At 39.9% G+C, this 23,798-nt stretch overlaps 1 protein-coding gene across 2 annotated transcripts in view; it reads left to right on the top strand.

The window, feature by feature from the left end:
- Positions 1-23,798, top strand: part of GNAL (G protein subunit alpha L) — a 117,310-nt gene that overhangs the window by 85,364 nt on the left and 8,148 nt on the right. For both annotated transcript variants that reach the window (XM_008925562.4, XM_018081797.2), the window contains 4 exons: positions 18,585-18,639; positions 21,375-21,448; positions 22,265-22,323; positions 22,597-22,717. In XM_008925562.4, the coding sequence (XP_008923810.1) occupies positions 18,585-18,639; positions 21,375-21,448; positions 22,265-22,323; positions 22,597-22,717 (309 nt within the window). The remainder of the gene's footprint in view (positions 1-18,584; positions 18,640-21,374; positions 21,449-22,264; positions 22,324-22,596; positions 22,718-23,798) is intronic.

Below are 23,798 nucleotides of genomic sequence, written 5' to 3' on the forward strand. Positions count from 1 at the left end.
CTCCTGCTCGCTAGATGCCGTGTCGGCCTTTCAAACACACACCTCACTGTTATCAGTAATAAGCAAAATAAATAAATGGTGTGCCTGCGAGGCATCATGAAGCCAAGCTGTACGTCACATCCAGCTCACAAATTATAGCTTCTACAGCTCAGCTCACCACTAAAACATCCATAAAACAGATTTTACTGAATGAAGCATAGAGCAGAGATTACTTAGGAAGTAATTGCATTGAGCTCTTGGTGATGCAAAAAAAAATTGCAAGTTAGAGTAATAGTTGCTGTGAATCTGCTAGCTACAGGGGAACTTAGAACAGATGCTACTTCACTAGGATACGGTCTTTCAGTGGGTCAGTTATGACGTATGTAAATAAAAAATCTATTAAAAGCCATCATATTAACATATGGCAATATAATTGTAAAGGAAGAAGATTCTTTAAAATTATGCTAACATATGAGTGCTTAAATTACCTTTGGCGTATAGAACTGTTTTAATTATGTAGTCAATTAAATACAACTAGATCAAAGCTTGTGTTGTTATATATAGTTGCAAAACCTTTGCAAGGACATAATATTTGTAAACAGCTTGTAGTATCTGTGATTTTCTTGTTCCACAGTCTCTGGTAAAGAAGCTGCTATACACGAGACTTAACTTTCTACACATGTATGTATTTCAGAAGGTTTTTTCTGGATTTCTTCTCGCAAGCTCGTTTTCAGGCTCTTGGAATCTTTTGACACAGAGTACAGGTGCAATTGCAGAATGTCTGGACACACCCAGCCTGCCATTAACCTAACCAGTCTGGGCACCTGTGCAGAAGAAAAGAAGCTTAAATATAGCCAGGTTTCTAAAATACAAGGCTCAAGTGCTAAAGCCTTGACGTAGCAGAAATACTGCTATCCATAATTGAGCTGACTAATTTAAATTTCAGTAGATGTCTGCAATAATTCTCTGTATGCCTGTGGATCACCTTGAAGATAATGTCTGAGATATAATTTTCTCATTCACATAGTTTTGCACCTATCCTGTGGGTGTCTATTTTTTTTCTGTAATGCGAGTTTCGTAAGTTCTAGTTCAACATTTCCACTTCTTTATTTATCTCTTTTTCTTTCTTCGTTTCTAGCTGCCTGATATCTTGCACCATTATTCTCAACTCTCATAATGTGAAATATTGATACTGGATTTAATAATCTTGTGTTTCTTAACACATTTGGAAACTCCCTTTTACTTTTTCTTCAAACGTGATGTTTTTAGGAGCCTCCACACACCTTGCTGAACTGCAAAGGTGAATTGCGAAGCGCACTTGAGTTCATCCTAGGGAAGAAGGTCAGGTTGCTGCATTAATTTCACTTGGAGTAGAAAAAGCTCATAGCTGTATGTTTACTTAGAATTATAGAATCATCAAGGTTGGAAGAGACCCTTAAGATCATCAAGTCCAATCGTCCACCCAGCACTATCACTGTAACCACTAAATTGTATCACCCAGCGCCAGATCCAGATGCCTCTTGAGCATCTCCAGGGGTGATGACTCCATCACTACCCTGGGCAACCTATTCCAGCGTCTGACCACCCCAACAAATTACTTAATTACTCCAGTATCTGAAACGTGAAACCTCTTTCATAAGCTACATGCAGGACAAAAGGAAGTCTGCCCCAATGGGATTAAACATTAAATAAACTTCATTACAAATACCCGACAGGAAGCATAAATACCCTGATTTTGTGTAAAATAATTGAGTAAAGCATACAGGTGGTTTTTTGCTGTTGTGGATTGTCTTTTGTTTGAGTCTCTTGCGTTTTCTCAGAAATATGTAGTTATTTCAGTAACTTTAAGTAATTTCTGCTGGTTTGCTTTTAATTATGTTCATTATTATATACTACATATGGGAAGAATTGTATACTTTGTATGCAACATGCAGAAGTGGAGCCAAGGAGGTGATATTATCTGGATTGTCATCATCAGTACAAACTACAGCTCATCTGTACCCTGTTTCTAAGCAAAGCCCATGCTGTCAGCAATACGTCATGCAAAGGGTCCCCTCCCACAGCATTGTCATGCTTGTGTCATACAGCAAAACTGCTCTTGCTGACGAAGGGCTTCCTCCTTGGGGTTAGATTTGCCCCCTGATTTTAACCCTTAAATGACAGATGAATTAAAATTGGAGTTTGTATCAACCAGCTGCCTATCTCTGATAGATTTAACCACTTAGTGAAAAATTCTGTTTTGTGTTATTTACAGTGGTGATTGTCTGAGTGGTGGCATTGGCATTGCTTTACAGTGCTACATGGCAATGCTTGGCATAGACAGTTCATCTCCTTCCTCTTTGAAGTGCTTTTTATGCTCACTTTCTACTTGTTGCTAAGCTGAGATTCAGTCCTTTTTGCACAAATTCAGTAAATGGGATTTTATGTCGCAAAGTAAGACAAGAGGGGAAAAAACCCAGCATTCTCACCTCCACATGCATCCTACAGGTAGTGCTTCCCTCAGCTAGTACTTGGCAGGAGGTTTTTGCAGATCATTCTCAGTGGTATCAACTTAAGGTCTCTGAAGAGGATCTTACCCCGTGACTTGAATAAATTGCATTCTGGAATATACACCTCTCAGTTGTTTTATTCAAGATGACAAAAAGTTGTTGGGTTACGAATTTAAGACTCTGTAAGGAAGCAGAGGAATCTTGGCCATTAGTACAGAAAGAGTGATACGATCAAGCAACTTTCCTAATTGCTGAAATTTTTCTTTGGATAATGAGTGTGGGCTGCAAAGGGGAAATAGTGTATTTGGATTCTAACAAGTTATACAGCAATGGCAGAAAATAGTACTTGAGACAGCAGTGAGAGCTGGGGGCCTTTTTTTGAAAGGATTGTGAGAGAAAGCATGAACTTAGAACAATAGCATTTTAGAATAAGACTGTGTAATGTAACTTTGAACTATTTATAACATGCAGAGAGATAGTGCAGGTACTTGTGTTTAGTGTAATTATGCTTATGCAATCAGCTTTTTTAGGAAGATAACCATTTGACTAGTATATTTTTGGAAATGTACTCCAGGGTGCTAAGATGTGTAGCTATATATCTGTCTTTATATAATTTTCGGCTTTAGTTCTAAATCTGTTTTCTGTATCTGTCAGGAAATGTCCTTCTACCTATAAACTATATGAGGCTGATTAATGACTGATGGCAGACAAATCTACAAATATCAAGCTTTTGGCATCATAAGTGAAAATGCCTTGCTTTTATAAGAGGGGAAAGGGGAGAAATTAATTTCCTGTTTAATTTCTACCAGATAAAACCCACAGCCTAACCAGATGGAATTTTTTTTCTACTATAAAGAAGCAAACCTTTCCTTCTTTCATGGCCTCAGTTTTGATATATTTCTATCTAAATTGCTCCTTCCACAGTTTTCTTTGGCCTGCTGTGTTCAGGGATGTTCCTTCAGATGCTCAGTAGATGATGTAAGAAACAAAATGAAGCTCTTCAACACCAATACAGATGTATATCAGTGTATATCTATAAAACTCTAAACATGTTGTGTGGCTAGCTGGAGCAGTCCTGATCACTTGAATGTATATTCTGAGGATAGTTAGAATAAAATATATCTTGCTTAGATTTGGTGCTACTCTAATTGGTTTTATTAACAATTACAGAGAATATACACTGCCTAAAAATTGTTGGTTGTGGGTTTATGTGAAATGCATTTTTTTCCTTCAAAATACTACATATGTATTTCATGTCATGTCATAATTAATTTTCTCAGTTGGGTGTAGTTTAACAATATTATTTTTATCTATTAATATTAAATCATTGTTTTCTCATTATATCTTTCATTCCATTCCTTATCTTAACAATTTTAGTCATTTTAGTAGAAATAATGATGCCACAATGCACTGGCTCCTTTGTAAAGCTTTTCTTCATATCCCTCATTGTATTGAATTGTGCTTTCAGTGTCATGCATGGGCATGTCTTTGACATTCACTATCTTCACTAAATTTTAATTGTAGCCAGCTTATTATCAGACTTGTGGTGATAACTGGTATAGTTGTGTTTGAAGCAGTAAATACAGAAAAGTCTAGTTGGGTCACCAGTGCTGTTCTCCTGTGTTCTACTTCCAAGCACCTTTCTCCTCTGTCATGTTTAAAGAAAAAGACAGTAGTCATTCAGATTCTCAATGCAAGCAAATTTTATCTTAAAAACACTTTTTTAAAGAATACGGGTGGGGTAGGGAGTTAAAGGAGTGAGTTCCTATAGCTTAATTTATTTTTCTGACCATTTTTTTTATTTTATTCTCCTCCTATAATTAAGCAGGATGTCGGTGTAGCATGATGTTATATTCCTTGCCAGAACAGAAAACATTATAAGGTGAACTGAAGAATATCAGTTACATTGGAGAACAGATTCTGCATGCATAATTGACAATACCTCCTAGCACTTGTGTGGCTCAAAAGACAGGTTGGCATTAATGAGGGCAAATCATGGCCTGAGCATAGTACTAGCTTTCGTAGTTGTTTCAACAAATCAATGTGCAGGTCTTGCTTTATAAAGCAGTGAGTGGCCTGGGGCTCCCTCAGCTTACAGACCAGCCCCTGGGTTGGTGTGGCAAATGTTATTGCCCATGGCAGTTACAGACAGCAGGCACTGCCTAGAAAGTGACCTAGGTTATGTCTTTGTTATAGTGTCCTCATAGGATCATCCACATTATAATAAGGAGAAGTATTTAAAAGATAACATGCCACACTAGAATGTAAAGATGGAGCCTGGCTTGTTCCTGGTTGCTTGATGGAGGTTGCAGAGGAGCCTGTCAGTGCTGGTGTGTGCTGATGGTTCCCGTAGGTCATGTGCAGGGAAAACCACTGCTAGGTACAGTGTTATTTATTACATTTATTGCATCCTGTGTTAAGCATGCTACTTGGAAAATATGAGAGAGGGCTAACAATCTGTATCTAAAGCTGTTGGATTTTAGAAAAATTACAGGTTACTCTTAATAGCAAGATAATTGCTCTTGTGGAGAGTGGCATAGGTGTGATGATTCCCCAGAATAAAAAGCCACCTCTGTACTTTCTAAGTACAGAGACATGCCATGTGATGTCACGTGCTGTTGGACAGTAGTTCTGCAGTGTTTGGAGTTGGGCTGCAATGAGCAAAGAGCAAGGTCTTCATTTGCTTTAAGGGAAAAACCTTCATTCAGGCTCCAGACATCCAAAATTTTTCACAGATTGATGAACTTTTAAAAAAGCATGTGAGCTGCTGTCCCATTGAATTCCAAGGCAAAGCTTTTCTTGCACTGGACTTAGTCCCTCTGTATATCTGAAATATTTAATCATTCTGACAAAATTAAAAAATAGTACAGGGAAGTACAAAGCTGTCTTCTAGTCAGAATATCTTACCATTTTTTTATTTTATGTACATTTGTTCTACAGTTATTAAAATGCCCTCTTACCTGTAGCTTCTGTGAGAAAGTGACTCACCTTGAAGATGGTGTCAGTTCTGAAGAAACGGTCAGCAGTTTTTCAGTGCACTTTTAGTGTGCTTCAGATTACTACTTTAGATCATTCTGGTCATCATTTCTTTCCTACTGGCATGAGCTGTGAGTCTGCATAGTGGCTGTGTCTTGTCTAGAGGGGCAGAGGTGGCCTGGGACATCCACAAAGTATCATGGTACAACCCGTCATACAGTTTCCCAGTGCTGAGGTGGGAAGAAACATAAGCAAAAAGCATAAAAACCATTTGGAAACATCCCCATTTTCTCACTTTCGAGAAATGCCAAATGATTTGGCATTTGTCCATGTAATGTTTTGACACCAGATCTGCTCAGAAGTGCATTGCAGTGCTTGAGCTGAATTTAGGTCAGAGCAGCCCCAGATCCAACACGTAACCAGTAAATGAAGATGTATGTCTTAAAGACGTGTGATTGTTTATTACTTACACTTCTTAATTTGTCTTCCATTTGTTGGAGGATTTTCAAAATATTAGAAATGCTTTAAAAAATACTGAAGTTTAAAGACCACGGTCAGAAACGGTTCCTTTAAATCACATGAGTATTATTATTTTTCACTTTTTGAATATGAGTGGAACTGAGACCTCCTCAAAAGAGCATCTTGTAAAATGGATGAAGTATCAGCATCTGCTGAGTTAAGGAATGGCTTTTGCTTTCAAAATATCATCACAATTGTGTTGTAAACCTGTTCTTTTTGGATTTACTTAAAATTTTTGTCAATGCACCCCAAAGCAAGGTAGTGCACTGCAAAGCAAAGTAATTACTTTTCTGAAGGAAGTGTAAACTTTGGTTGCTTTGACATCTAATACGTGATACCCTGTTGCAATACAGACATTTGTTAAGGGCAAGAGATCAGTGCTTACACTGCTGGTGTTAGGACTGGATTATGTGTAATCTAATTAAGGAGGTTACTAACAATTTGAAGGGATTATAAGATTAGCAATTATCTGTGTGTTTATTTGATTAAAATAAATGCTTGCAGATTTGGCTGCCATACCTGTGTTCTGGTATTTGGGATCAGAAATCCTGTTTAATTGGAAGTAGAAAAACCAAACAACAACAAAACTTTGTGGTTTGCTTCTGTTTCTGTGATGATTTTAATAAAATGTCTAGTCCCTAATTAATCTTCCCTCTGTTTGCACTGAACTGCACCTTATTATTGAAAGCCCTTTTGGAGAAAGGTTTTTTAGGGGAGGGAAGGGCATTTTTGAAAATACTGTACCGTTAATTTAAAAAGTCAGTTTTTAGGTACTGGGCAAAGACAGTAATTCTATAGGATACTCCTTTGCACAGGGCCGAGGCTTTGTCTGTAACTTTGCAGTTTAGGTCTGGTATCACTTAGTGAAACTTCCCGGATTTATTGTTTGAAAAATGTCCAACTCTGTGTAATTGAGAGTTTCATCTTGTTGCAGAGCCAAGATCCCAGAGGCTAAAGTGAAAGGTCCTTACTTTTCTTCACACCCTACTTTAGATCCTTCTGACTCTACCTCCTGAGGGCACTCACTGTCCCAAGCAATAGTATGAATAACTTTCATATTAGAATTTGATTTAATTTGGACTTTCTATGAAAGAAGGCCCGATCCTTAGAGGCCATCACAAAAGTCATTCTTGCCCTCACGACAGGTGCTGGGCGTGCTCCTTCTCAGCGCATATCCCAACATCTGAGCCACAATGTCATACACTCAGTTTGATGGGGAAAAGATAACCTGCAAGGAATTTATTGTTCTAGGAGTGCTCACGTTTGAAGTGAGAAAGAAAGAAAAGGAAAAAGGATAAAAACGCATCTACTTTTCTCCCTGAAAAATACAAAACTTGCACCTGCCCTCACAGCTGATCTCAGGATGACCTGCCTATATATCGCCACCTATAAATCATTATGTTAAACACAAAGTGGTGGTTCCATATTTAGAGAACAAATGATTCCTCATTTTCATTTTCACAGGTTACATGCAAGCTGAGAATGGTATTTTTAATCTTCTCTTTAAAAGAAAAAAAAAAGAGAAAAGACAACATTTTGATCTGATCTGACAAATGGCTTTGGGTTTCTGACATTTATGCCTTATTTGTATATTCCTTTTCAGACTTCTCCAGCTGCTGTTGCATAAATCTTCCATGTTTTTTCCACTAACTGTATGGGTGGAACAGAAAAATTGGGAAGTTCAACTTCCTCCTCAGTGCCTGTTGTTAGGAGTTTTAGAAGTTGTCCATGATTTAAAGTTGGCCTCAGTGGATTTTTTTGATAAAATTAGCTTTTATCAAGTTTCTGCCCTTACTTGCAGATGTGAACATCATACAAAGCAATAGCTTCTAGGAAGTGGCAGAGTGACTTTTCAGCTACAAAGGCTGAAGTTGTTCTGACAGTAGCACATCGTTCCCTAAGGGGTGGTGATGGTAGCCGTCGTCCTACAAGGAGCTGCAGCTGCCAGGCTCCCAGGTGGCTCCACAGAGGTCCCCAGGCTGGTTCAGCCACTGCTGCTGTATTGCAGCACTAGCACAGTCTGTCCGGTGCTGCTCAGTGCCCTCCTTCCCCCAGCTCTCCTGCCTCAGGCCCCAGATGGTGTGCTGGCACTGGCAGACAGCATGGAGTCCATGCAGGGAGCAGCAAGGACTGCCTTTGGTGCCAACTTCTCTGTTAGACACAAACCAAGACCCCTTTGCTCCAGTTTTCTGTAAACCGGACCCCTGAAATGACAACCACCTGGTAGGTACAGGGTAGAGAGATAAAAAACAGGAGTGTAACCTAATCTTTAAATTAACTTGAAGCAGGACATAATCAGGTTGTTGCGTAATTATTTTCCTCATTCCTCAAACCCAACTCATTGTGTTGTGTTTTAATAGTACAAATGCCTTGTACACTGAAAAAGTCAAGGAAAATTGATGGAAATGTAAAGAAACGTACAGAGCGCAGCGTTAGGAATGCTTTTCACAAAATGCTGTGTTAATAATAAACAGTGCTAACATGACTTACTGTCAAATGTACAGGTAGCAGGGTTGTAGGGCTAGTTTTTAACAGTGAGTTTTAGAACCTTTATTTTGTTTAAATAGGTTATAGCTGTTAAATGGAATTAGGCCTATTATTAGCAAGTTGGATATGGTCACTACATCATTCTCCTTCCATTTTTTGTAGTAACAATTCATCTTCTGGCTTCAGCTCCATGCCTTCCTCCAGCTACCTGAGGTAATCATGCAGCCGAGCCGTAGGTGGTGTGACCAATTGCTTGAATACATTCAGTGGTTAAATATATCCTGTTCTAAAATGGGCAGGATAATGGTGATATAACAAAAACATCTCAGCAGCAGCATTTGTAGAGATACAGGAATTTTCTTTTGACTGTAGTGGTTATATCTAACATTTGTATCTGCACTGCTAGACCTCTGCTTGATGTGCTTACTTTCACCTGCTAATTTCTAAGGCAGATGATCATATACAGGTATTTACCTGGTGCTGTTTTTCATTAACTGCTCCTAAATATGTTGTGCATGGGAATAAGAAGGATAACCTGTCTGCTCTAGACTACAATTAGGGAAGCCCAAATAAATTCTGGTGCGTGGCATGAACAAGTTCGGGAAGAGTAAGCTTTGAGTCCTTCCCACTGAAGGTGAACAGTTATCCTTTTGCTCTGCTAAAGGGAAGGCAACAGGTCTACTGCTGAATGATGAGTGAAGTGGTCCTGCTGGGTGTTAGGAGGTTAAACGCTCTGGAGCTGCTGGAAGGATGTCAGTCCTCATCATCCTCCTGTCCTTTAGCTCCCAAGTCATTAATTTTTGCCCTGCTATCTAAGTTTTCTTGCCTTGGACATTGACAAGGTAATATCCCATTCCCGTAATTCTGGGAATATGCTGGTGAACTGCACAGCAACCCCGCGCATCGAAGGGTTGCTCGTAGAGTTTGTGTCCAACATGACCCTTACCTTTTGTGAAGCATGTCCTTCACTCAAGGTAAAAGCGCAATGCTAGAGCTGGGACAAGGATTAAGGAGTGCAGAAGAGAAATTATCTGCCACCACACTTCATAAACTGCAGTACGGAAAAAGAACTTGTACCAGGTGTTCTACAAGGTCAGCATTAACAGTTTCTTTTTTCCCACTATGCAGGAAACTGATCACCTTCCTGACTTTTCCATAGAAAAATGTTCCAGTTTTCTTAGTTTGCACTGATGACATACTTCAGGTTTTACATGCAGTCCTAGAAAGCTTCTTCTTTGGTAAGATGGGTGTTAGGAGCCCTCATATTCCTCAAATGGTAGTTACCTATAGGAATTCCGGATCCTGTCTATGTCTTGGAGCCTCCAAGACATTCTCATGAGAGCTGATCCTGTGATCCAAATGTTAAGCTTTGAAACCTGTGCCAGTTCTCCTGTTTAACCCCAGCACTCACTAGGACTTCAGCCATGTCAATTCTCTAGGTTGTGTCAACGCCTGATAAACACGTGATAGGTGAAAGCAAACAGATACACTCTTATTTTCCTCAGAATTTTAACACACTGATCCTTTCATTTATGTGTCACCAAAAATGCACAGATCTAAAAACAGTAATAAACATGCATGTGTGCTTTTCCTGGCCAGGAGCATTCACCACCCTGAAGAATTCACTTTTCTTCATCTGTGTTTTCTGGGTGGTATTAGCATCTTCTTTTTTAATCATCTGCTTTGGCTTTTAGACATGAGAACTCTTGGCAGCACGTTCTCTTGCACTGTGCTTGGACTGGCGCCACAGGTAAACACAAACTTCTCCTGAGTTCCTTTTCAGTCTGTGTTTTGTTACCTCTGCCTCTCCTGTTTGGGGATTTTTTGCCTTCTCTTTTATCAACTTCCTATAGAAAACTCCAGTCAAACTGGTTTTTCCTTTCTGGCAATCACCATGACAGACTTATTATTCCAAACCACTTCCACCACAGTAAGTGATCTTTAATTTCCAGCAACCAGTGCTGTTTCTAACCTGGATTTGGCATTCTTTGGGGCTCACAGCACTTGGTGGATTTGTGTAGACTAACAAGATATCTACAGTGCAACCATTTTTGAAAACAAAACCATCAGCCAGAATGTGTAAGTTGCAATTAAATCATTTTTCCATTATGACAGCAGGATAAACTTGTAAGCAACAGAGGAAACTCTGTTTACAACATCTAGTGAAAATACATTTTGTTAACTTTTGACATCTCCTGGCATCCTTGTGGTATGTATATGGTGCTTGTAAACCTGATGCATTTTATGGCTTTGAGTATTATCAAGGCTTTTTCCCATAGTCTGGCTTTCTTGAAAATAAAAGTCCAGATTCTTTTTGAAGAATTCACCAGAAGAGGTGGAGGTGAGGTCTTCTATGCACTTTAGTTAGTGGGATGTAAAACCAAGGTTTTGATCTATCAGTCTGTCTAAAGACACATTCTCCAGGTCCTGATGGGATGCATTCTGTCTCATCTAATGTTTCAGGTATTCTCAGCTTCCCTTCCAGCACCAGTTTGTGTAGTTGCTGGAAGATGTTAAACAGTCGTTTCTTTCAGACAGTGGATAAAGAGATCCTAATCTGCCATACATCAGCTCACAAAGCACAGTCAGGATCCAGATCTCTCTGCATACTGCAATATGAGCTTTCTGTTTTCAGGTTATCTTTTGGTCCTCTTTCCAAAATTACACTTATAATAGTAGAATGTGCTCTGTGTAGCCTATACACAGAACTCAAATCTGTGTCTGTGTAAACAGTCCATGGGTGTATCAATATGCATATAACAATTGTCTGCCTAGGACTGTCCTCTTACAAGGAAGAAGAAACTATACTGAATTCAGTGGATTCAAGCTGGTGTAAATGTGGTCAGAAGAAGGGTCTGCATGTGCCAGTCTGAGACTCAGATGTTATCAGTGCTTCATTCTTAGTCTATTTTGCAGCAGCTCCACCACTTGCATCTCTGGGAATAAAATGTCTGATCACACGCAATAGAAAAATAATGTCCCTTTTATAATAAGTAAATAAATTACCTTTCTTCTTCTTTCTCTCTTCGCCTGTCTTCTTCCCTCTTCTCTGAGATCCCATGCGGTAGAAGTTGCAGATGATGAGTCTCATTTCTGCTGGAGCCTGTTAACCTTTCTGTGTGAATTACAGTTTTCCAGATCTAAGTCTTAGTCAGTGTTTATGTTAAGAAGAGGGTTAATGATGATCCCCATAGGCCTCTCACTCGGAAAGCAAAAACATCTGCTAAGCCAAAAAGTGGTTAGTTTGCTAAATTTAGAAGGAAGAAATGCATTTCCCAAAATTCACACTGCTTCTTAACAAATTTAAGGAACCAGTGGGGGCAAGCAGTTATGGAAGTCATACTGTTTATTCATTTTTTAGTTTAGTTTGTGTATTTTCAATTAAAAATGAGATTGGTATTATTAAGCAGAAAGGGGGTTTTACTCATATAGCTGAAACATTTAATGCAGTTGAACTTTTTGTGCATTTGTTTAAGTTAATAGCTGGACACAAGCCAAAGCCTGTGAAGCTTGGAGATGTTCTGCAGTACATACTGAGTACATACTTAGCGGTGGAGAAAGTGAGGTTAAAATGGATGTCTGCTAGGAAACTCCCTTAACCAAACCCCTAGACCAGGAAAACTACAGATTTTAACCATCTTTCTTTATCCTCACAAAATGTGCTCTTGATTGCCGCCAGCAGTCTGGCTCCTTGTGGGAGAGGGTGGCCTGATGAATGGTATATGAGCAACCCTTGTCATCTGTCTTTGCTTTTAATGTCTTGGCCAAAGTTGTCATATGTAAATAGGGTTTAAACTGGAGTTTCCTGCTTCATGGGATTAGTGGGGCACATGTTTTTGGTGATACCAGTAAAGCATCTCACGATAGCTGTGTCTTGATGGCTTCATGGTGGCTGGGGCCACCACTGGCAGCATCTGTGGCCGGGGGTGACAAAAAAGGGACAGGTTATGTGCTTCCCTGTCGAGATGCTCGTGCCACCAGCAGGTGGTACAGACACTGGGACAACAAAGTACCATTGCTGGAGTGTCTAGGAGAGATCACCATCGGTGGCCCAAGACTTCCCAGTCTCGTTGCCGCTCTCCCTCTGAAGCACGCTCAGCTGCTGGTGCTGCTGTGGGGAAACACATGGCTTTGCCAAAGGTTGTACAGCCCAGGATGTACAGCCCTGGCTGCCTATCGCCTTAAGTTGCAGCGTCCCCCCTCTCCAGAGCAGAGGACTGGCCAGAGGCTTTGCACCACAGATCCTCCAACTTCCCTGGGTGGCTAACGAGCCGTGGGTTTCAGGCATGACTGTACTTTGCTCTCCCCTCTTGGCCTCCTGTTTAACCTTTTCGTCTCCTGACAGAATAGGCTCGCCTTGTTGTGGGTGGGTGATGGTGCGTTTCTGTGGATAAATTCCACCCTTTTTTTGGTTATCCCCAAGGAACTCTTTGCCAGCTCTGGGCAGCACAGCGTGCAGTCTGCTGGGAGGCTGCCAAGCCGCGAGGAAGTACGGGAGTGAAAACTGGCCAAAAAAAGGATAAGCTAGGGAAATTCAGGAGACCTTTGTTAAATTCAGGAGATCATTGTTAAATTCAGGTTTCACCGGTATTTGAGCAAAAGCCTCACGGCGAGACCCCAGCAGAGGGTCACGCTCCGGAGAAGGCGCCGGGCAGGGAAGGGCGGGAGCGGGAACGGGAGCGGGAGCGGGAGCCGGGCCGGGCAGAGGGCTCCCCCTCCCGGCCGTCACCCCCCGCTCCCTCCCGTGTCACCGCTCCTGAAGGGACCGGGGAGTGAGGTCGCGGTGCTTGAGAAACAGAGCCTTCTTAAAGCCGGGAGCACACGGGGAACTTGGCAGCCGCCAAACCCCTGTGACGAGCACAGCACCGATCCGTGGGTTCCCAACCCTTCCGAAGGCGGCGCCCGGTTCCAGAAGCATCATTAGTATTTGTGTGCTTGTTGTGGATGTTTTCTTCCGTGACAGCTTATGCGACAACTGGTTCTTCAAAACTGTGGCATAGCATCCGTGAGCCAGAGCGAATCCAAAACAGGCCTGGTTCTCCCTTTTCGCTCTCACCTGCTGTGCCCTCGCACCCGTGCTGGCTCCTGGTGGGAAGCAACTGCAGAGTGGTGTGGAGGGATAAAACGGGAATACTCCTCTATCACATGGAAGCTGTATTTTAAATATATTAGTGGTTTAAATTTGGCAGGAAAATCCCTAGCTGCTAAATTTTGCCGAGCATTTTGAGGGATTTCTGCTGATATTTTCAGCAAATGACTTGGGAAAATGAATCCTTTAGGGGTTAGAATATTACTAGGGGCTTTTTTTCATTATGTCTTCCTTTATGTTTTATGTTACAAAGAAATATATAAAAATCATGTGAGTTTGTAGAAGCCCAACCTTGGAACCTAAGGTATTCTTGAAGCCAGAAATCCATAGTTTCCTATTTTGAATGTTGCAGGAAGAATTAACTGGATTATAATTCCTTAGCCAATTAAAAAATAAGTAAAAAGGTATTTTAGGGGGGAAAAAAGGAGGGGAGGAATGTTCAAATATTGATGTTGTTCCTGAGAACTGCAGCAGAAACTATTAAAAAAGGGGGAATTTTTTTGCCTTTCAGCTCTCTAGAGACATGGGGTAGGTGTTTTCCTTGTGAAATGTCTGCCTCACCTGTGACTTCCTGCAATCTAGGGAGAGTGGAATTAAAAGTCTTAGTCCTGGATGTTTTCATATCTGTGTATGTGTGTGTATATATGTATATGGGGGTTTGAGCCTGGATGAGGAGTTTGCAAAGCTCTTAGTGATCCATCTGAATTGTAAAGGTTTGCAGACACCAGCAACTTACTTAAAGATAATTTTGAGATTCTTCATTCTGAGAACTTAAAGCCTTAAAAATTTGCCACGTTCCCTTTTTCTCTTAAAGAGACAAGCATTTTGACATGGGTTCAATTTCTTGTTTTTCATGGCAACTTTTTGATACAAGGCCATTGAAATGTCGAGGTGAGAGCACTAAAAATAGTTGAAGTAGACAAAGGTTTAATAAAATGTTGCATTGGTCTGTGGTTTAGCACTTCATCTTTCCAATTCTTTGGACGTCAAAATACATTTACAAATATAGCATGAGTTTTCTGTCTTATCATATTATTCCCAAGACACAATTTTTCTTTTAATTGTCATTTTGTTTGTGGGGTCAGAATATCTGTACAGAGCTGTGTAGTGATTTATTCAGTGAGAAAAGGATTTTCATGTACAATTACCTCCTCTTTATTTGTGCATTTATGAATCCTTTTTTCAGAAATTCTTATATAGCTGCTACTGCTGCTCAAATTGCCATGGTTTTTAAAGAGAATAATACTTATTGATAGTTCCCTCATGCACTGGCAGGCACATCTAAAACCTGTACTTTTGTGTTCACAGCTTGCATAATGTAAAATTTAGAGATTGCTTGTCAAAGTAAGTGTCAGCTGAGTTTCCTAGGAAACTCACTGAAGATATTTATAAAACTACAGATCAGCTTAATAATAGATATAATAATGTCAGTAGCTCATGATTTTTTAAACTTTATTGGTCCGTTTAATTTGTTGGCAAACCAAGCCACTGCATTTCCAAACAGAGCAGTGGAGACCTTCCTTCCAATACCTTGCCTAATTTATTTTTTAAAAAAGGTAGTTTCTGCCATTCCATGTAAGGAAATGTAAAACACTGTACTGTAACCTAAATGTTACACTAATTATCAAACTGAATCATTCATAAGTAAACCCACAATTGTGACGTAGAAATATAAATATATAAATATAAATATTCTATAATATGCTATGGTTTTATTCACCGTTGAGTTGAATGCATGAGTTTGAAGTTTATTGCACATGGATGCAAAACAGTCACTGCAGAATTATCATGTATCCTGACTATGGGTTTCTATAGAAGCTGCATAAATAGAAGACCTGTCAGGATTGTAAAAAGGCATAATTCTGTGAAAATAATTATATCACTGAGCTGAAAAAAAAAGGATCTGAAAAGAGACAATAAGTGATACTTGGTGTCCATTTTTGTTCATTCTTCTGCAATTGTGTTTACGTCACACTGATTCCTTGAGTGGAGACATGAGCATTGCCACAACTGGGAGATATCTTAGTGCTTTAAGCTCTTTGAATTGAAATTTTAGTCATGTAAATTCAAAATTTGCTGATGTATAAATATATATATATATGTATAAAAGAATCTATAGTTTACCAGAACATAATTATTCAAAACATTTAGGATTAGTAGAAATTAACATTCTTTGGAAAGCAATTTAGAAAAGTGATTCCAGTTTTCCCATTTTAATACAATAATGAGAATGAAGTTAGTGTATTTAGAAATGAGGCAGTACTAACTCCTTATCTCATCTGGAATCCATTACTTGTACCTACCATGTACATTTGCCTGTCAAAACTCCATTTTGATGCTGTGCTAATTAGCCAAGTAAGGAGTTTATATGAAGGATATTCAAGAACTGATTTTCTTTTGAAAAGGTAAGAGTTTAGCTGTCTTTTTTTCAGCGTTAGAAATCTCAGTGCACGCTTAATGTAGTTGCAAAACAAATCTTAGGAAGCCTGTCCCTCACACACTGAAATGGTTAGTTTTCTGTAAAGCTACAAAATTTATCCAAATCCTAATAGTAGCTGCATGTTGATTTATTGGATGCTAGTGATATCATTCCAGCTTGATACAGTTGCCAGGTAAAACCATGTAAGTAATTGGATTTATTTTAATATAGATTACATGTGGACAGCAACCTTATAAGTATAAAATGTTACAGCTGCTATGCCAAATGACATTTTTTTAAGCACGTGACTTTTGTCAGAGCCGGCTCTCTCTTACCTACAGTGTGGTAGTTTATGGTATTTGAAACTGGTCCTTTTACTGTGAGGAAATTGATGATTTCTAAGTGAAAGACAACTTTAGCTGATAGGTAGGACATCTAATTAGGAAACTTACATCTTTCCCAAACCTGCTGTGGATTGTCTATAGTGTAACTGCATTACTTCTCACTCGTCTGTTCCTTACCATAATTTGCCTGTTTGGAATATGCAAGTGCTAAAAACCAATGACCTTCCTTAAGTACCTGTTGCATAGGGGAGAGAGGTGTGAGATAGCACTAAATATCACGTTTAATCATTTTGGATAAATTCTGCCAACTTCGTCCTGGTATTGTGGAGACAAGATGTATTGTCTCTGATTTATACCTCTACCTCTGCTTCTGCAAGAAAAATACCAATTTATGCTGCTTTGCAGGGTTTGTGATGGAGTTGTATTTGTGTACAAACACTCACTTCAGTCCACACTCTTAACTAGATCCCTGTGTCAGGCATAGTCAGTACTTTAAAATGGACTTAGAAGTACAAATATGCTAAGGAAAATTACTCTGTGTTTAGGAAGTTTCAGCTTGAAGGCATTTTTCTTTGGGTTTTTTTGCCTTCTTTTTTTCATGTCCTGTGCTGCAAGCATGAGATGAGAGTTCTGTTAATGATAGGTGCACCAGTTAAAAATGCATTGCTCTGCCCTGGTGTCTGCATTGACTGTGGGGATAACTGAAGTTAAACTGTGTTTGATCAGTATTCTCAAGGTGATGAAAATCATCTGACCAAAAGGTTCACTCTGAATGCAACTTCTTTCCCATGGTGACTGTAGTTGACTATAAAGTTGTACTTTTATATCCTTACAATAAGTTTATGGGGCTTTTAGCAAGGGAGTTTTCTTTAGAGTTCCTTCCATACAGTGTTGTTCTGAGGCACCCATTGTGTTGCGGTAAAGAGAGATTTATTTTTTTTAAACACTATGCTTAGCCATCACACCTTGATCATCCAGAAAGAAAAGCTGGATATTCTAACTGTAGATGCTGCATTTTGTTTCCTGTCTGTACCAATGGAGGCCTGAAAAGGCAAAATAGTACAAGTAAATATATATGCAGTGCATTTTCTTTTACTTTCAGTTCATATCCGTGAGAAAGTGCTATGAGAATTACAAACAGGCTTTTAGGGGGGTATTTTTTCAACTGGTCAGTGTATGTGACCCCTGTGTTAACAGTGAGTCACATTTTGAGTCAAGAGTTCACTGGGTTTTTTTTCTTTCCCACCACAATTAAATGTGACGTGTTCCGCATGTACACTCAAGTAAAGTTGAGGAAAACCTGCCTTTTGATAAAGAAATCTTGATACTATTGTAGTGGGATGCATCAGCTGGTGGGATATTCACTGCCAAATACCAAATAACAGTGCAGATATTCAAGAAAGCTTCTAAGTGATACAGGGAAGTCTAAGTCTGGGGAAAATGAGCCAGCTGGGCTCACGTGAGGTCTAAGAAATGGATGGAAGTGAGAGAGTAGAACCTGCCTATTTTAGCAATAAGTATAAAATCATGGTTTTATGTCCTTAAATGCTGCCATTCTAACATGTGTTAGGAAAGAAATAAATCTTAAAAAAAAATCTTTTAATTAATTGTAGAATGTAGTTCCCCCCTTTTGCTCTGGTTCTCTTTTCTCTTACCTTTCTTGGCAGTTGTAAGTTTTTCTTCTACTTTATGCATCTCACTGAGTTTTTGTGACATAAAGAATCAGACTCATTAACATCCACTTCCTATCAGTTTTGCTCTCCACTTTGTGCTTTAGTTGTTGCTTGGAGGGTAGCACATCAGTCCAAACCTATTTGTATATGCTAACAAGCATTTCTGCTAATGTTACTGAGACCATAATTAACATAACATTATACTTGATTAGCATTATGCTAAATAAAGGCACCCCTTCACTGCATTTTCTATTTTAAACCCCAAAATCTCTTTTAACAACTGTGTGATGTTAATGCATATGGTTAGTCGTAGTATTTTTTAGTGGACCTCACAAAATTATAACATTTTAACTGCGTTTTGGACCTGCCTGTGGGTACTGCATAATGGTAAGTGTAAAACTGCTGTATTGAAACAAAGCCTGGGTAAAATGTTTATTTGGCTTATAAAATGCAGCCTAAAGGAATATACAGGAAAACATCAAGGCTCATAACTTTACCATTCATGTTGTGTTTTACTTCACAGTGGGAGTCTAAACTAGAAAAGGTAGTGAAAAGTCTTCTACTAGACAGTATTTTACATATCTAAGTGCATGTTTATTTTTCTTCTAGCTTTTTAGAAAGAATTGACAGCGTCAGCATGGATGACTACACACCCACAGATCAGGTTAGTATAACTAATGGGATAGGGTCTGAACCAAGACTCTCATTCATCTGGGTGCTCTGTGTAATTTATTTTAGTCCCAGCTGCAGCTGAAATAGGCCATACGGCAGAATATCAAAATATGGTCTAGCAGTTTAAGTAATGGATATTAAAGAAGAAGAGGCTTTTTGGTGGTGCAAGCTTGTCTTTTACTGTTGTTATATGTAGGTCGGTGATTCCTGTAATACATCTGTTATTTCTTCTTGCTTCCCATTCTGTGTCCTGCAAACAAACTGAATGGAAGAGAGAACAGAAAGCATAAATGTATAAGCCTACTGTTTCCTTCACAAGCCTTTGCTACACAGCAGTGCTTTATTTTAATGGTGGAGGTGATCCCAGGTGGAGACTTCGCATGTCCATCAGAAGGGTCCTTCAGAGGCAAAAGCTTGCAGTGGATCTAGTGTCCAAATTCAGGGGAGGGCACCAGTGGCAGCAGCAAACTTTGTGGACTTCCCTGCGGGCACGCGGATTTCTTCTTTCCTGCCTGTGCCCATCTCCTATGGGCAGCATAGTTTCTATTTAAGCCTTATTTGCAGGACAAGACATATTTTTTCCCAGATGCCATGATACATCTTGATAAGAGTGCTCTAATGACAAACACATTCATGTTAAGGCTGAAGTGGTGCAGCCTTGAAGTAAGAAAGGGTTTCACTATGTCGCACGTCTTCAGCTGCTTTCCCTGAGCTCTGGCTGTGTAATTTCCTTGGGCAGGGTGTCTCTTCGGCAAATGTTCCTTTATTTTTCAGTGCTGCTATCCCACTGTCATCTAGCAGTCTCAGCCAAGATTGTGGGCCACGTCATAAACTGCAAATACGGGTGGCAGAAGAGAATCCCTGCACTGGATAATTTGGTCTAACCATGCAAGGGGTATAACACATGGATGCCCTTAAAAAAAACACAGCTGCCAAATCTCACTGTGCAATCAGGGACTGAAATTCAGAGAAGTGAAGCGACTTGACAGAGATCACCTGAGGAAGAACGTGGAGCAGAGCCTGTTCCTTCAGGCCTGGTTTAGGTCTATCACCACAAGCGTGTACAATTACTCTGACTGTATTCTGAAACAGAAGTCAGTAAAAAGTAGCATGTGTTGTATTATAAGGTGAAACTCGTATTGTCAACCCAATACAGGATCAATTATTAAAACCCTCAAGACATTTTCAGAGCAAAGCAGTAGCACTGGGATTTGCTCCATCTAGAACCTCATGGTTTTAGCATCGATATCACTCAACTGGAGAGAGAAGTCAGTGAAGCAAAGCCTAATTTTGGCTTTCATGATTTATGTTAGCGTTGCCCTGTTTCTTCCTGGGAGGCCTTTCTCTACCTGAAGCAGTCATTCATCATCTAGAAATTCTTCCAAATAATTTCCTTTGGGAAGAAATGCCCTGTGTCTCCAAAGATCAGAAGAGGCCATTGTTATTTGGCAGGCGGAAAATTTTTGCTCTAAAGGGGGGATTCTCTTTTGCTTTTGTTTTCATCCTATTATGCTGTATCAGTTGTCTTGCTGAATTAACTGGTAAAAATCCCTAATTTCCTCTTTCCTCCTGCTTTCTGTAACTTTTTTTGCACCATCCAAAATAACAACTGAGTCCAAATACAAATAGATGTCAGCAAGTGACAGAAAATGACAGTAACATATAAAATAACTAAAAGAATTAATTAAGTGGCCTTCAGCTGAGTCCATGTGGCTGCCAAAGCAGCCAAGATTTGCCAGCTACCAGAGTACTTCAAGCAGTAGATGGATAGGGGAAAAAGGCAAGCTGTGCTCGTACTCTGCACCACTGGCTGCCTCCTTCCATCCCCACTTTCACAGCTGCTGCATGGCAAGGAGAGCTAAGCTGGACCAAGCAGCCCTTCCATTTCCCCAGCAAGGGGAGTGTTCTGAGAGCAGGCAGCTGTGGCTGCTCTGGGGGGTTCATCCCCATCAGGGAGCTGGCAACTTTTTGCAGCCTCTGATTTTGTTTTGCACTGACTCCCCAAGTGGCAGCACTGGATAGTCAAGGTTAAAAGTGCTGCTGGTGGTGACGGTGGCACATGGAGAGCTAGTTGCCTGAGGTATGCATCATAAATTGCTTTTGCCTACTTCCTTTGAGAATCGAGGAAATTACTATCTTTTAATTATTAAAAGAAAGTTAGTTAAGTTGTAAAGTATTGCTAGTTTGAAAAATAAGAAAGAAATGCCACATTTCTGTACAACCTAAACTCTGTTCCCTTGTGCTCTGTAATAGAGCTTTAATTACTCAGTCACAAGTTATTATTTCGATAGGATTCCTGTCTCATTCAATACAATGGCAGAGTTAAGGTTGCCTGGGCAATTGTAAATCTGGAGTTTTCTAACATTTGAATGCTTGACTTTACAACATGAATAAAATTTTTCTTAGTTCTATGTAACTTCAGAATTCATTATCTGCATCTCATACTAAGTTGTATGACCATCAAGAACAGGTTTCAGTGGGCAGTAAGGAGAACATATATCGAGTCTCTTTCTTTCTGAGTGTGCACAAACCGAATGCAATGAATCATGGTTTGTGTTTATCCACTGTGTCATTATGCACAAATACAGATTTACCAAAAAGTCTGATTGAACCTTAATTAAATGAAACGGTTAAGACTTTTCATGGAAAATAGTATTCCAAGCTTTTAAAAGCAAAATTAGGTTAGAAAAAAACCTTACTAATCATCTTCTGTGTTCTCATTTCCAGGACCTATTAAGATGCAGAGTGTTGACATCAGGGATTTTTGAAACAAGATTTCAAGTAGATAAAGTAAATTTCCAGTAAGTCTATTAATAATAATTTATGAATATCATACTAGTTTTTACCCACTTCGTTCAGATGTCTATGCTCATGTATTCTTGGTATAGTAGGCTTATGGTGGGAATGGATGTTTTTTATTTGGTTGGTTTGGTTTTTTAGCTCTCTTTCCATAGGTCCTGGTAAAATTGCCTCATACTTTGCAAAAAGAGCTGATATTAGTTATGTGTATTAGCAATACTTTATTGTCGGCTTACATGTGGCTGCTTTTACAAACTGGTTCATTGATATAGCATTGTAAACTCATACCTTCTGGTATAAGAGCTCAGTGAGAATTCTCCCTTCTTCCAGAGGGCTACTAGCTCTGTGTTTGTTGAAGTTTTACGCTGTGTCTCTGTAAAACATCCACCCTCAGGCTGCCTTCAGTCACCAGTTCTTGCCCAGAAAGGTGGCAGTTCTGATAGGGCAGAGCTGCCCCTATGTCCTCCTCCTTACAGAGATGCACTCTCCCCACCACCCTTCAAAATACCCTGAAACCTGTCCTTGTTTACAGTATGTAGATCCACTCTTACATGCCCTATGCACTTCTGTGCCCTTGAAGAGTGTATTTCTCATTTTATGGGTTCAGTAGTCTTTTCCTGGCAGAGCAGGACAGGTGGAGCTGTGCAGCTGTCTCTAACATGCAGCACAGCATCAGCAGATCTCTCTCCTCTTCAGACAATATTTTACTGCCTCTGTCCTTGGGGCTGTCAGATTTTTAGCTAAACCCTTATCCTGCGTGCTTTGTGTGGTTTTCCTAGTGCACATAAATGATATAACATCCTATGGCTTTTTAACAGCATGTTTGATGTAGGTGGCCAGAGAGATGAGAGAAGAAAATGGATCCAATGCTTTAATGGTAAGTAAAAATATTCCAATGCTTTAATGGTAAGTAAAAATATTCCATGTTTTTATTTTGGACTTACTCTCTGAGGTGTGAACAGCTTATTATTCATATTCACACATAGTATCTCACTAGTACAGGAGTCCAGTGTTACAGATATTTTCTTCTGGTATTTTTGGCAGACTGGGGAATAATGGCAGTGTTACCCTGAGGAATATTTGCTGGGATAACAGAGATGTTCTCTTCTCTCTCCTTTTTTTCTTTCTTTCTTTTGAATGCTCTGCACAGATGTCACAGCTATCATCTTCGTTGTGGCTTGCAGCAGCTACAACATGGTAATAAGGGAAGACAATAACACAAATAGACTACGGGAATCCCTGGACCTTTTCAAAAGTATCTGGAATAACAGGTAAAGCAAACCTCATTTCGCACCCACCCTCCCCAATTTAACTACAGTTCAAAACTCCTTGCAAAACAGGATTCCCCTTACTGTATGCTCAGATTGTTTATTCAGAAACTATCCCGGTTGGGCCAGGTCACAGTGTGCCCCCATGGTGCACACCCTTCCCTGGCAGGGGCCGTGGCACAGCGATGGTGCACATGATGTTTCACCACTCCTGCCAAAATGGTGCAGTGCGTGGGGACAGCTTGGAAAAGCAAGCCCCCCAAACTGGCTGCTACAAGGGAAGCAGGAGAGACCCCTCCCTGGTGTCGCTGTGCTGCTTGGCCGAGACTGAGAGATGCTCAGAATAACATTTGATCTCCTCCTCAAACGCAGCGGCGGGAACTGTTGGTGTTGCATTCGATTCCCTCCCCAGCTGCTGCTGCGCTCCATCCCCGTGTGGGCAGCCGCTCTCATAAGGCTCATCTCTGAGAGTGCGTGGTATTTCTGCCTTGCAGGATGGTGTTTCAGCTCTAATCTAACTGTAACTGCCATTAAGTTGCCATTCTGTCACAGTGCATGTAAATCATAGATACCTAACCAAATAGCAATCCAAATAGGTTCCTAATAGGGAATAAGTAAAAACAGTACACAGAATAAGGTGATGAAGTTTTCAGCACATACCTGTGAGGATGCTCTGCACTGAGAAGTGATTGAAGATGGAATGAGGAAGAATGTTAACTGCAAGTCCCAAAGGCACATCGTTACAGTGATGGATTAATTGGGGAAGAAAAGAGAGATTATTTTCTTTTTATTCTGGTGTCATACAGGCCACCCTAAAAGATGGAATAACTGTGTTGATGAACAGTAATTAAGACAGAGCAGTATAGGGGAAGGCAGCTTTCCAGCCTTTTTTTTTATGCTTCATCAAAACCAAACAAAGCAGACGGTAATGTCTGTTTGTGGACTGTAGTGCTTTTGGAAACTGTTATCATTTTCCCAACTTTATATCTAAAGGATGATTTAGAAAAAAAAATTGAAAACTGCTCCCTTCAGCAATGTCCACTGCAGTTTTTATAAATGTATTTACTGATCCTAGAAATGTAGT

The sequence above is a fragment of the Manacus vitellinus genome, unplaced genomic scaffold (assembly GCF_001715985.3).
Source record: "Manacus vitellinus isolate BGI_N305 unplaced genomic scaffold, ASM171598v3 scaffold_1_pilon, whole genome shotgun sequence".
In the NCBI taxonomy this organism is placed as follows: domain Eukaryota; kingdom Metazoa; phylum Chordata; class Aves; order Passeriformes; family Pipridae; genus Manacus; species Manacus vitellinus.